Source organism: Porites lutea, chromosome 5 (genome assembly GCF_958299795.1).
Source record: "Porites lutea chromosome 5, jaPorLute2.1, whole genome shotgun sequence".
In the NCBI taxonomy this organism is placed as follows: domain Eukaryota; kingdom Metazoa; phylum Cnidaria; class Anthozoa; order Scleractinia; family Poritidae; genus Porites; species Porites lutea.
In genome coordinates this window covers 35,410,513-35,425,313 of record NC_133205.1, presented here as the reverse complement: position 1 = coordinate 35,425,313, position 14,801 = coordinate 35,410,513, and the positions used below count along the sequence as shown (strand labels likewise).

General features: G+C 40.1%; 1 protein-coding gene across 1 annotated transcript; it reads right to left on the bottom strand.

Annotated features, from left to right (window-relative positions):
• Positions 1–3,945: 3,945 nt before the first annotated feature.
• LOC140938301 (uncharacterized) lies at positions 3,946–4,362 on the bottom strand. The gene has a single exon (XM_073387798.1). It carries the CDS (start codon positions 4,360–4,362, stop codon positions 3,946–3,948), a length of 417 nt encoding a protein of 138 aa, XP_073243899.1.
• Positions 4,363–14,801: the final 10,439 nt, after the last annotated feature.

The window sequence follows — 14,801 nt, the reverse complement described above, 5'->3', positions numbered from 1 at the left end:
AGCTCAAAATGGTTAACGCTTAATTTTGACATGTTCCACCGAACGGATTTTGGCGGATTTTTAGTATGTTGCTAGATAGGCCACCCTTACTTAAATGGCGTTGAAAACAATTCTGTTGCAATTAGTTTGATGTTTAGCCTCAAAAATGCCTAGATTGACTGGACTAATTTGCGAAGTCCCAAGATAAGCCTGGCTGCAAAATTTTGAACAAGCTGAAGCTTATGGATGTTAGTTGCCGAGGTATTGCTCCAAACGGAGAAGCAGTGAAACAGCCTGCTAAAAACAAAGCTATAAATGATCAACAAAAGCGTTCCCTGGCATGTAAGTGCTTAATTCTATTGATCTGGATCAGTTTGTTTATACAACTAGCGACAGTTTTACGTATGTGTTCATCATAGGAGAGGCACTGATCTAAAAACACTCCAAGATCCTTTGCTACGGGTGTCGATGATATTGGTTTGCCGCAAAGTGTTATTGTAAAGTCAGGTAACTGTCGTGGCAATTGCGGCACGCCTATGACAAGAAGTTTAGTTTTATCTGGATCCATAAGCAGTGAATTGTGACAGCACCACCCACAGATTTCGTTGAGATCAAAATTAACAGCGGAGACTGCGTTACATAGCTCATAGTTTTAAATTTCAAGTAAAGTTTAGAATCATCAATGTAACAAGCAGTTTGACAAAGTTTAGGTACAGTTAATAAATCATTTATATAAACGGTAAACACAACAGGGCCAAGAATGGACCCCTGTGAACTCCATCATGAACTGGTAGAGACTGCGAAACCACATCCCCAATACGAACATACTGGTACCTTCCTTTTAGGTAACTTTTAAACCATTCAAGCGCTGATGGAGACACACCAAGACTACGAAGTTTAAATAACAACATGTCGTGGTTTATACTGTCAAAGGCTTTTGACATGTACATCAACACCAATATTGAGATTTTCTTTTCATCCGTAGCTTTTAATAGGTCGTCAGGGACAGACAGAAGAGCCGTTTCAGTGGAATGGTGTTTACGATTGCCACTTTAGAATTGTGATAGCTTGTTGTTATCGTCTAAAAACTTGACAAATTGTCTGTGAGCCAACATTTTATTTACTTTGGATAATACCGGTAGCAGTGATATGCGCCGATTGTTACATGGGTTTCCAGTATCGCCATCTTTAGGAACACAAGTCACTTCTGCAATTTTCCACACTCGTGCGAACGTCTTAGATTTAAAGGAATTGTTCATTAGGGATGTGATTATATGCAAAGTAGCTGGTAAACTATCCTTAAGTATTCTCGCTGGAATTTTGTCAGAGCCAGGTGCTTTATTAGAAGGCAAATTTAGACCCTGTTTACATGGAGTGGGGGACCCCGGTCTAGTGGGGTAAGTTTCTTTTGTTTTGTGTCCCCCAGAGCGTGAAAACAAAAGAAACCAACCCCACTAGACCGGGGTCCCCCACTCCATGTAAACAGGCCCTTAGGATAACATTCGCCACATCGTTACCTCTGGTCTACCTGTTTAAACGTGCGACGGAGTCTGCTTATGTCTGAGTGCACTCGTGGGATACTTTTGGTTTAAGTAAACCTCAATAGGGAATGTGAACAAAATTTAAATTGTCCTTAAATTTGCTTTATAGCTGACAAGACAAATCACCTGTCATGTGACGTGGCCATACTTGGTGGAGGTGTTTCCGGGTTGTATGTAGCCGAAACCCTCCTTAGACTCCACAAAGAGACTGATGTCTGCTTGTTTGAAAGAAGCGATCGCTTTGGTGGGCGAATACACGATTACACTTTTCAGCGAATGCCTGATGTCCCAGTTAGTAAGTAGTTTTAAGAATGACATGAAATTTTACAGGGGCAGATATAGCTTTAAAACACTATCAACTTTGAATTCAGATACCTTTTTACTCCAAAGAACGGTGCACTTAAGCTCCTCACTTTCCCGGCAACAGTGCAACGCTTATTTTTGACATGGTCTTTGTTTTAATGCTGATTCGACTGGTATTGAAGCTATTATACAATTATTGCAGGCGCGGATCTAGCCTCTATGGGGGGTCCGGGGGACATTCTCTACTGGAAAGGTCCCGTCCACACGCATCCGGATATTTTTAAATCCGCAACTTTTTCTTTCCGGATTTAAATCGAATTTACCTGTCCACACTTATCTGACACGAATCCGACACGTATACGGATTCACTCTTGTACCCAGGCCAATATTCCTCTGGGAATATTGGCACCAGAGCACGCGTCGAAGTTGCCATCTTGAATACAGTATTCACGGTAAAGAATTGGGCTCGATATTGTTATGTCGCCGGCTAAAAAAATATCCGGATTTAGCGTCCACACGATTCCAGATTCATAGCGTATTCAAAAATTTTCTTCTCTGGAAAGCGGATTCAAAAAGTTGCGGACTCGTGTTCCGGATTCGCCGGATACGTGTGAACGGAAGCCGCATCCGCAAAAAAAAAGTTGCGGACTCAAAAATAGCCGGGTACGTGTGGACGGAGCCTAACTCTTCCTTCCTGTTTTTCTGAGTCATCGAGAGGGTCATCTAAAGCCCGCATATTGATTAGTGATCTCCGAGACACTGGCAAATCACGATATTGTGCGATATTAAGTTCGATCGTCCAACCGGTATGCTTATTGTTGGGAAAAAGCGGGGACTCTATTTTCTAGCAAGGCAGGGACCAAACTGAAATGGACCAAATTTAGAGAGCCCCCCGCCGCTTGTTGCGATAAATGTGGTTGGGAGACTGGCAATCTTCAATTCCACGAAAAAAAGCTTCCTATTGGTTGTCGCTATTTAAACGCCTACTTTGTTTATTAAAATACTTTGGCTCGTGAGTATTCGCATATTTGTTAATGTATTTAGGTTTGGGCGCGTGGCGTGTGGACGAAACCCATTCACTAGTTTGGTAAGTACTTTTTTGTTGTTGCTTCGCAAACGGGGCACCCTTTTCGCTAACCATTCGCAAAATCATTAATTCTTCCTGCAGTCAAAAGCCAATAAATGACGACCATTTGGGTCAGGTGGATGAATCTTAATACCTAATGAAACACCAAATAAAAGACCATTAGGCTTTCATCTGAGGGGAAACATGTTTTTCATCTGCCATCAAGCATTTTAGGGCCTGTTTGCATGGAGGTGGGGGACCCCAGGTAGGTGAGGTAAAATATCAAGTAAACGTGATCAAATTAAAATGAGAGATTATATGGACAAACGGGTTACCCCACCTAAGCGGGTTACCTCACCTACCTGGGGTCCCCCACCTCCATGTAAACAGGCCCTTAATGGGATGTTTTTATTGATTAACAAAGCTCAGACATGGAAACAATGCAATACCAGAGAAAACATGTCACTGCATAATTTCGTATTGTTTCATTCGAGAATTTAAAACATGCCAAAAACTCGGGCTTCGTGCTTCATCACAGGTTCTCAAACTCATTAATTATTCATGTGCTGATGACCCAATCAGCTTGCATCAATTGAGTCAGGTGCATGTATTTTGATACCCAATGAACATACCGATAAAGACACATTGGATTAGTTCAAAAACTGATCAAGACACTGATCAAGAAACTTGAATTTTAATCAGTCTTAATACTAAATACAGTATATTTGCCGCTTCAATCATTACTTACAACAACAATAGGGCAACATATTATTCTTTCAACTTTTCCGTTGTAGAAATAGATCATGTTCAATAACGACTTAGCTGATGTAGTTCCCAGCAATTTCTTCTCCCAGAATGTTGCTTCTTCGTGCTCGCTCACAAACTCCTTCTCCTCCTTCTTGCACTTAATGTGAAGCCCGTCTCGAACCGCCATCCTTCATCTCGGCATCTAAGCAACGTCGGAACAGGAAAAACCTTCGAAAAACAACACACCAAATTCAGTTCCCAAAACAGTGCATTTTAAAATTCTGAACAATGTGGTCTAAAAGTTGTCAGTTACCTTTTATCACTAGCGTCCAGAGGATTCAAAGCTTCGGATCCATTTTTCTCGTCCAAATAACGCTCGACCGCACAAATTATACCATAAACAGTCTTGGGAGGGTATCTTCCACCGGACGTTTTAGCTACCTCCATCACGAATTTTGACAAGCAATAGTTCAGCGACAGAGCATCAATTCCGGCAATATCTGCGGTCAGAGCGGTAACCTTGTGTAAATCGTAGTCCTTGAAGAGACCACCACAATCTAATACCCGAACTTGAACCTCTCTTAACCTCTGCCATTCGGCAAAAATGCTCACTGCCCACTTGTTTTTATACTTACTGGGAGCTGGAACGGCGTCATTCACCAGAACATTTTCTTGAAAAGAAGTTTTAGGAACGCGTGATCGTTCTGATCCGGACTCGACCTCCATCACGCGCTGTAATGTTAATCTACTAAAAAACCCGCCAGCATGGCCGCGTATTAAATATTCATTTCATTTACCACGAATAAGAAACAAACAATAGCCTATTGAGCACGTCTTCTAATTACCTATTCTTCGGAAATAATTCCACTAAATTCTCACACTAGTTTGAGAGGCCAGCTCAAAAACTCGTGCTTCGGTTTTCATCAGGGGTTCCAAACACCTCGAAATAATAAAAGTACTTCGCCTTCGGCGTCGTGCTTTCATCCGTTTCTCGGTGTTTGGAACCCCTGATAAAAACCTCGCACTCGTTTTTGACCTATTACTTCCAAACACCTTTCATCTGTTTCTCGGTGTTTGGAATAGCCTACGAGTAGTCCCCATTTTCCCTCAGGGATAGTGGAGCGAGCGAAGCGCGAGCACGCGTGAAAGCCACCCCACGTTAGGAAGGCGAGGCGTGGCGGTGTCTCTCCCCACTGCGTCTCGCCTTTCTCGCGTGGGGTGATTTTCACGCGCGCTCGCGTTTCGCTCGCTCAGTACTCAGTATCCCTGAGGAAAAATGGGGACTACTCGTAGTCTATGTTTGGAACCCGCGATGAAGTTTGAAGCCCGAGCTTTTGACCTAGTACATCGCATATATCTTATTCAAGCCCCCGTAATGATGGTCTATTTATGAGTGCCTTCGACGGCTATAAAGGTCACCAAATAATTTCCAGTTTATCCTTTGTTAACAAAAGGAATTTAAATGCCGTGTTCGCAAAAATTCTACTTTGCCAACCAATGGCGTTACGTTAAGAGGCGTTATAAGATACATAGGCCAAAATTTTGAGTTGGACCTTATTTCAATCGAAAACCAAATCAAAACATATTAGGTAACGGAAGGTAACCAGGGCAAAAGGGAAATGTCCCCTGATATGAGTTTGATAACAAAATTATACTGTTGGTATGTTCTTCCAAGTAAAAATATCACCATCTCCTTGTTCCCTAAAAACGCAACAGTTCTCCTTTTCCATAAAAGTTACCTTAAGATATCCCTTGATCCCTATATTTCCCCGAGAGACTAACATACTACTGGCTACACCAGTTTTTTCCCTTCTCCTATTTTATTCTTATAATCCTTATAATGTTCTTATAATGTTTTTAATCCTTATTACTAGGAAACTACTTAAACGTTTTGGCATACCAGTCAGCCACCTCGCTAGAAATCTTCTAAACAGATATGAGGCCCGGGGCATTTTTGCCACTGACAGACTTAGCCTCAAACAAAGAGCATTCCCTGCTCTCAATCAAGGACGATTCCAGAATTCAACCTTTGAACAGATGATTAAGTATCTATTTAGTCACCGAAGAGAAGAAAATAATTTCGTAAGCTCTTACGACTTTTTCTCAGAATATCTTACGCCAGAAGGCTTCCAGTTATTTTCCCACATCGTTGGATGGTTACCAGACTATAATAACCAGCCCCAGCCAAGAAATTATCTTGCACGTATGGTTGATCATGCAAATTTCAAGAGAAACTTTTCCAGACCTGAAAGCGGGTTATCGGCAATTACACGAGCTTTGAAAACGTCTGCCACTAATCTTGGAGCGAGAATTTACAAAAAAGAAGAAATTAAAGTAATTGAGGAAAACCGGGAAAAGCAATTTAAACTGAATACAACGAAGTACAGAGTAAGAGCAAATAAGCTGGTTGTAGCAATACCTCCCCAGCCAATGAAGCAGCTCAAAGGCTCTGTGGCCGAAAAGATTCAAAAGGACTCCATCTTTCAGTCTGTTGGATTAATGTTGTCATTTAAAGGGTTCGCCGTGTTTGAGGAAGCTTGGTGGCAAGATGATTCTACCGGAAGTCGTTATTTGGCAGATGAGCAAGTGATGGTGTCTACCAGTGACTGCTTAGGGTCTATATTCCCGTACAAGTAAGTCAAGTGGGTATGGTTCTCTGTACATTCAGTAAGAATCCTTTTTAATCTCCTTCCTCGACAACATGACCCTTAAATCGCGTGCAAATTATATACTCGACCCTCAAAAACAAAAGGAAAAAAAAACCACTGAGGATAATAACCAGGATAATAACGTCGTAAGTCGAGGAATAAACATAAATGAATTGTACACGAATTGTCGAGATCGAGGCTACGAGATCAAGCTCAAGATATTTGGCTTTGTTTCCGAACTTTGAAGCCAGTTTCACGTAGAATCTGGCGCCAAGAGGACGACAGCACGTATGTGAAATCCTAGTGAAACAGGGGTCATTCAGTTTAGCTCTCGTTCCATCAAAAATCCAGTTCTAAGTGATTTTCGATTGTCAACGCCAGAATAAAACCATCGGACCGAGATTGTAATTTTGGTGTCAACCTAACTGGAGAATTCAATCTTAAACGTTAAGGCACAAGAAGAACTCAAGATCTACTTCTGAGGAAAATTTCATCTTGTTCTAGGTATCTTGTCACGAGATAATCAATCACAATCTCCGAACATACTTTTAACCCTGCTTTTAAGGCAGGCCTAAAACCCCTCGTCGGTTAATAATTATCTGCATTTTTGATGATTGACGTTTTTTTAAATGAAATGACGTTTCTCGTCGGCTGACGATTAGCCCCATTGTGACCCTCAACTAAACCATTTTTACGGAACCCGTGTGTGGACTTTATCATAGGGAGAGAGGTTTTTGTTGTATTTGCTTGGGAACCAAGGTCATCTAACATCCATACGTAAGAACATTTGGCTTCGATAGCCTTAATCAGGCCACTGTGGCTAATCAATCTTAAAGAGTTTCGGGCAAACATAAAATAGTTTTTAAGGAGGCTGTGCGTGTCAAAATATTCTATCAGACTAAGAAGTTTTCATCGTTTTGTTCGAAAAAAGATCCTACTTCTATATATCTGAAACTCGTGTGATTTACAGACCTACTGCCCAGCTGGGCCCGGTTAAATAAAACGCCCATAACAGTGACGGGTATACGTACGTGTACTCGTAACTTAAGTGAGTTGCATTAAATCACTTAAGTGGTCCACTTAGGGATTTCATTTAAGTGGCTGCACTTACGATTTTCGTAAGTGTTCACTTAAGTGTCATTTATGCAATAGAAATTGCGGGTGTTGCATAAAACTTTTTTTGCGGGAAAAATAGCACGTTTACCTATGTAGGTCCCGTATCCCAGTTACTGTTTTTAATAAGTTAACGAGATCTTTTACTGAGAAGTGAAAAAAAGTTTTTTTCTTCACGTAATTCGTTCTAATGCGCTTTGTTAACCTCTGATGTACGCTTAAAAGCCGACTTTTAGAGAAAAGAAGACGAACTATCATTTTCAGTAGATATTCTGAAATCAAATAACGATTGCATGAGTGAGTCATTCATAAAGTACTATATCAAAGTTACATGTGCCCTTAAGTGAGCCCGTAAATTTCCACGTAAAACTGGAACTTACGAGAGTGTTAAGTGCGTTCCATGCAACATTCGTAAGTGTACCCATAACAATATTTATTTAATAGTGACCTGCTTAAGCGTAGATTTTATGCAACCGGGCCCTGGGCCAGCTGATAGACTGGACAAGACTGATAGACTGATATCTTAGGAGAAAAGTTGTCCCGGGAAAGAGGGTCACCTAGCCGACTCAACTTAAGAAACTTTGTGTATGAGAAAAATGTAGAGCCCTTTGCTTGAGCCAACAGCGTTCACGCATGCTCTGATTGTCTCGCCTTGACCTAGTTGACCTGGTTGGGCGAGCCAAAGTGTTTAATTATGAGGAAAACAACAACAACAAGGTTTTTGCAGGACCACATAACTTGATGGAAGGGTGATCCTACCATCGAAAAGGGTGACCCTGCCAGTCGAGTCACCGCTTAACGTTTTGTTTCTCATGTAAACGGTTCGCCAAGTTTTGTAAGGAGATCATGACAAGTTGGCTACCGAGATATACAGTCGAACCACCCGTAAGCGGACACGGGAGGTGTCTGCTTACGGAAGGTTGAAAATGTAAACTAGAGGACATATAATGCACTAAAACGTCTTTTAAAGCTTTTCAGACCTCTTGTAATTGTATTAATATTATCCATGACGGGGTTACTGGATGTTACTTTTTTATGATTCATAAATTAATTACTACTTTAAACACTACAGTTCAATATAAAAAGCCGCTGAATACATATCTAAAGGTAAGCAGAAATATTACTCCATCCCCAATATTTCGGGGGTGAACAGAAAAGATTGAAGAGGTACATATTTTATGCTTATTCGCATGTATTGTCATTATCAAACGCAAAGTGCCTTTAGGTGGCCCTTTAGGTAGGTAAAAAGAAACTATCGATCATTGCCTGCTATTGCAGTTCAATCTTGATATTGTTTATTGTTTCTTGTCTGTTTACGGGAAACTTCTTGATTATACTTAAATTTTAAGCGAAGATGTTTTTCGGAGACGCTATATTTCTTTATTTGTCGGCGTTTGGAGTTAAACTTGGTCTAGAATTGTAACAAGGTGATCGTGGACGCCAACGGTTTTTGCTCTACTTGTCTCTTCTGATTTCGCAGGAAACGTGGTCCCAAAGGGGAGGCGGTGCTACAAATATCTTATGCAACTGCGCTATGTGCTACCAAATGGGGAGAATTACTGAAGATTTCTAAGAAAACCGTAGACGAGCAGATCCTGAGAGCACTGGGAAGATTGTTTCCTGATGTGAAAATTCCCAAACCACTGGAATCGGTGTACATGTATTGGGAAGAAGGCGCCTTGTAAGTGAGAGTACAAATCTAGATAGTGAGAACTTTTAAAACTAGTTCAAAGAAGTATTCTCAGACGGCCAAACGATCGTCTTGTTGCGTTGATCGTTAAAGCCAGCAGTTGTGAAACAAAAGGACTGGAACGAGCGGGAGGGTAGGAGTAAGACTGGGGAGAGACGCTGAAAATACTTCTGAAATTTCCTTTTCAAAACTTGTTTAATCGATCTTTACTACACTAGTGTTCCTTTAGGCCGAAAAGTACCGTTCCATTTTCAATATTCTACTTGTTCAAGTAACCGAAAAAAAAGGTAATCAAAGTTTTGGTCGTAAAATTTTTCAGTTCAATCGAAGCGACATGTTTCCGAAGAAGTCGGCGGTCCTCGATAATATAAAACTCTATATGGCGGTGCAGGAAATTTCACAAGCGATAATTTATTTTTGGAATTGCAAAAAAAAAACGAACAAACAAACAAACAAACAAAAAAAAGGACAGAGAGAGAGTTCCAGTTCCATTCCCAGTTTAATCCTCCATTTGGTAATCTTGTCACCGCCGAATTGCGTTGCCGACTTGACTTTTAACTAATACAGTGAGACCAACCTTTGCTTGTGTACTTCAAAATTTAATGTGAATTGGCCACAACAGTAAGTTACACCATACATAAGTTATGATATAGTTACAATGATTGTTTCATAATAATGAACCATTGAAAGTTAGCATCACTTAGACACATGCTTCCAACCTTGAAACATTAATTAAGGCCACAAGTCATGAGGTGGTGCGGGAGGGATGGGAGAGACGAGGCCTGGGACCGAGAAACGATGTTCTCACATCTTGCAAAGCGGTCACCTTGCGTGGTGGTCAGTGGATAATTGCAATATGTTTCCCAAATTAAATATTTTGGAAGTTAGAAGCAAACCGAATTCAACAATTTTAAAGAAATATGTATATATCGTGCCTCTTTGTTTTTCTCGCATAACGTATTTTGGTACTGAAATTGCGAAGGAAACCAAACACCAACGACAATCACTGGGACCGTGTAAATTCTTAACCGACAACAACAAGCGCTGGACTATCGGTCGCGTTTATAGAATTCAAATCGATCCTAGTAAAACAATCACAACTATTTCTTTTAGCCCTGAACCTTAAAGCGACCTCAACTTTCCTTAGGTTTGCAGCAAAACACCGATAGCTCAAAACGTCGGCGGTTCCAATTCCTATCAGCTATACGCAGCTTTGGCAATATGTTGCTTATTCCAAACTCTGCAGACACAAATTGTTCAAAAGAGAAAGAAAACCCCTGTCTGAAAAGCGACATAAAATAAGAAAAAAAATGGCCAGCTAGCTTTTTTTCCTCACTCAAAACCGTTGGTAATCTCCAGTGCCGGATCCAGACCTTGAGATAAGTGGAGGGGGGGGGGGGGGGGGGGGGGTTGCGGTCATCCAGACCCTTAGATAAGGGGGAGGCTGGTCTCCCAAAAAAATTTTTTCGGCCCTTTGGGCCTCAGTTTGGTCTAAAATTAAGGGGGGGGGGGGGCGGCCCCCGGCCCCTCCCCTGGATCCGCCACTGATCTCGTACCCAGAGTCTTCTGGCTTTTTGGTCAGCGCGGCAATGCCAGGGCAATAGGTATGTTTTGTATTCCTCAACGGCCCCGGGACGAGCACGATTGCGAGGCTAATGCGGGTCACCTTCTTTGTACAAACAAAAACAAACGTAGGTAATATGCTACCGAGTCGCTGGAAAACTATGGAAATCTTTAAAATAGTAAGATTTTAAAGCTTATTCTTTACCAGTAAGCCAAAGGGATATCTGTTGCAAACACTTAAGTTGTGGCAAAAGCTGATCGTACCTAACAGAGGAAAGAAAAAAGCTACGAAGCCAAAAGAAGACGAAAACCTTTTAAGCTTGAAAAGGGTAAAGTTTCTTAAAATGACAATATTTTATTCCCTTTAATTATCTTACTTCTTAGTATTCTGTTTTACTCTTGCGTATATCTATAAAATGGAGTTTAAACTGCTCAGTATATCGTTTGCATAAAAATCTGTTTTGAGTTCTTGTCGAGTGAAATGCGCGAACAATTTTCTCTATTTGACTGAATATTTTGATAAATAATGTAAGCCAGTCTGTGTAAGCTAAATGTAACTTATGTATAAATAAACTTATACTATTTTAGTCATCTTCGTTAAAACCGATTTGACTTCCTTCAGTGCAAAGAATGTATGCAGAACGTCTGCCCCGTCGGTATATTTTTTTTCAAAGGCACAAGATTTTGCATTAGCTCCGTTAGAAAAAATGTCAACTAACAGTTTAACAAGTACGTCCACTCCAGTGGAAGGTATGGCTTAAAGAAGTTTAACCGTCAATGTAATAACATTAAAATAGCTTCAGGCTTTTACCTTGTTTAAGGGTTTTGAAACCATCTCCGCATTTTTATTGAACTTACTCACCGAACACTGTTCCGGTCAATTCTGGTTAGGCTCGTTGTTTTTCTCAGTGATGACGAGCTGATTTTCCTTTTGCTGTTTGCAACAATGATTTCTCAAGCCTGTAAGTAAGTTTAGAGACCTCCGGAACCTTTTAACGTTTCAAGTTTTCCTTTTTTCGGCAACTCAGCCACATTTTTGTCATGTTTGTTTGTCTTCTTGGTCAGAAATTACCCGCATTAGCCTCATTACCCGCACAAGCACTCGTCCTAGGCCGCCCGGGAATACGAAACTGGCCTGTTTGTGAGAACATCGTTTGGGTTTCATTTAAGAGAATGTATGGGAAGTAGCTCCTCCCCCCCCCCCCCGCCACAAGTAATTTGAACATATACAACAGTTTTACCTTCTAAAGCTTGCAGAGTCCATAGATTTGGCGCTAATTCGGCAATGAATAATGCCTTTGAAGATGACTGATTAATTGTAAAAATAACATAAAACAGCTTTGGAGTTACATCGCACTTCTATCATAGTCAGTACAAGAATCAAGGGATGAATGTGATTGTGAATTTCTCTGCAGCCATATCCAGAGCGCAAGAACACGGTTTTCGTCGTCTCAAGTCAGAGATTGGGCGAAGCGTCCCTTCGCAGGAAAAGATCTGTTTATCATTGGTGAAGCTTATCATACGTTAACTGGGTGGATCGAAGGAGCACTGTTGTCAGCGGAGAATGCATTGCACGAAGGACGGGGCATTAAATACGATTCCGACTTAGGGCATATACGAGAGCCACTAACAAGGCAAAAATACGCTTTTGGCGACAAATTTGATCTGATTCTATATTAAAAAGGTGGAGGCTGTTTGGTGCCTTCCATTTCTACTCCACTGGGAAGTGACTTAAGCAAAAATGTTCTTAATTTCTACAGGCAGGTTCTATTTTTATGATACACCCTCATAGAAAAGAAATACTTGCTTTTACAGCAAGGAGCCCAAAAGCGTTACAACCTTTAATTAACTCACTTTCTTTCATGCAGTAAGAAGTCGAGTACAGTTTCCATCTGGCTTCGAATCAAAAGCGGTCACACTTTTGGACTCCTTGCTTGTCTCATAAATCCATCCGTCCTCTGTTGTATTGTCTACTGTAAGGCTTTCACAAGTAAGCAATTTATGATCCCTTGAAAACTATATCAACAAAACAAATAAGTTGTTGAGCTGAAAGTGACTCTTGATATCAGCTTTGGGAAAACTAAATGTGCACAGTGAAGTTTAAAATAAACTTAAATACAAACCATTCTGTTTTGTTTTGTTTGTGTAAATAAAGGATCTTTACCTGTTATAAAAGTGCTTTTAAGCACCTTAAAAGAATTCAACTCCAGGAGAAATCACCTACATTTGGCAAATTGAAAAGAACGAAATAGACGCGATAAAATTTAATTAAAGTTTTTTTTAGAGACGTTTTACCGTCGTCGTTGCTTAAGCCCCCTAATGATCGGTCACCGAGCTAGGCGGTGAATATAAAGCAAAAAAAATCATTGTTGTGAATTCGGTATAATTTACAAAGTCTCTGCAGAGAGGATTAAAAAAATTGCTGATTCGTATGCCGGATTCACCGGATACGTGTGGACGGAAGCCGTACGTATCCGGAACAACAACAACAAGCTTTATTCGCAGGACCATACAAGTACATACAGTATTACAAAAGCTATTTATAATTATATAACTAAAATTTAATCACTGGCCAATTAAACTAGTCTGTTAATAATTCGTCGCGAAAGTCAAAGCAAACTGAAATATATTTCAAGAATTGTAAATTAATATCAAAACGTTTGCTAATAACTGGGTAATATTTGGAATCAGAATTATAACTTTATTGTAAAAATTTTTCCTTATTAAAGAGTATCTAGAACAATTAAAAAGAAAGTGAATTTTGTCCTCTATTTGATTGGACCCACAAAAAGGGCAATTCCTATTATCTCTGTAGTTTGATTGTTTATACTACTACATGAAAAATTACTCCAATTTGATTGGCTTAGAGCAGTGGTATTTCAGCTTAATTTGAAATACCTACATGTGAAAATTACAAACCTTTTGCAGGTAGTAGTATAAAAAAATAATAGCATGATTTGTACGTGATATTTGGCATAAATACCACTCCTGATATTTCAAAATTGTCTCAAATTTCACTCGCCTAACGGCTCGTGAAATTATGTATAACAATTTCGAAATATCACTCGTGGTATTTATGCCAAATATCACTACAAATCATGCTATTACCTCTACATATACCAAGTTCTATCATCAGTTTGTGGCTACTTATTCGCAGTTTTATTAAATTCTTTCTCTCAGCTGTTTCTCTCGTTAAGTCTAGGTAATTAGAAGTGGTAGGATCGCTTTTAAAAGATCTAAAAAATTCTAATTCTTGAGAGTGGTGAACGGTGTTTTGCCAATATGATTTGTTATATTCCTAAAATTTCACTCAACTAAACAGGGACTGCCATTGGTTGATTCTTGGTTACGTGGCCTTGACTAAAATCAAATGTATCCCGATCGTGATACATTAAACAATGCATCCCGCTCGGGATACATTGCAGCACGTGATCAAAGCATGGTGGAAAGTTGGTGACAGAAGGCAGGAAAAACACCGCCAGGTCCTGCCGGTTTTCTTTTTCGTGAATGAACACAACAACACTATCACGAAGCCTCAAGCTAAAAAGCAACGATTAGATAGGTTTAAATATTCTGCCATCTCCATCAAGTGAGAGTGAAAGCTACTCTTACCATTGCAGTATAAATCAAATGACATTAAAAAGGATTTCCTAACGAAAGATTCTTCATCGTTGGGCTTAATATATAAAGTGTCGGTTGAGGATTTTGTGATTGATAGTGATATTTAAAGGTAAGTGACTAAGTTCAGCTCTACGAGCAACATTGGAAGCCTTGTTGTTTACCTTTAATTAACGTTTGCAAAATTGGAGGTGTGTCTTTTGGATTTGTTAGCGAAATAAAAAGTTGTGGAATCAAAAATATTCGGATAAATGTGGATGGGGTCTAAGTGTTTTCGCTTGTTGACGCAACAACCAACAGAAAGCGTTGTCCGTGAAATTGAAGACTTTTTTGCTGGCCATATTTATTTGAAGGGGCACCCATTAAATTTGGTGCATGTCTGCTTGGTCATTGTCTTCGGAGAAAATTGCGTTCTCGCTTCCCCCTAACAAATGACAACACAAAACAAGCACACCGATAGGACGAGAAATTCATGATCGAACTTGATATGGCGAAATATACATGCTGAAATGTCTTGCAAATCACTCACATTT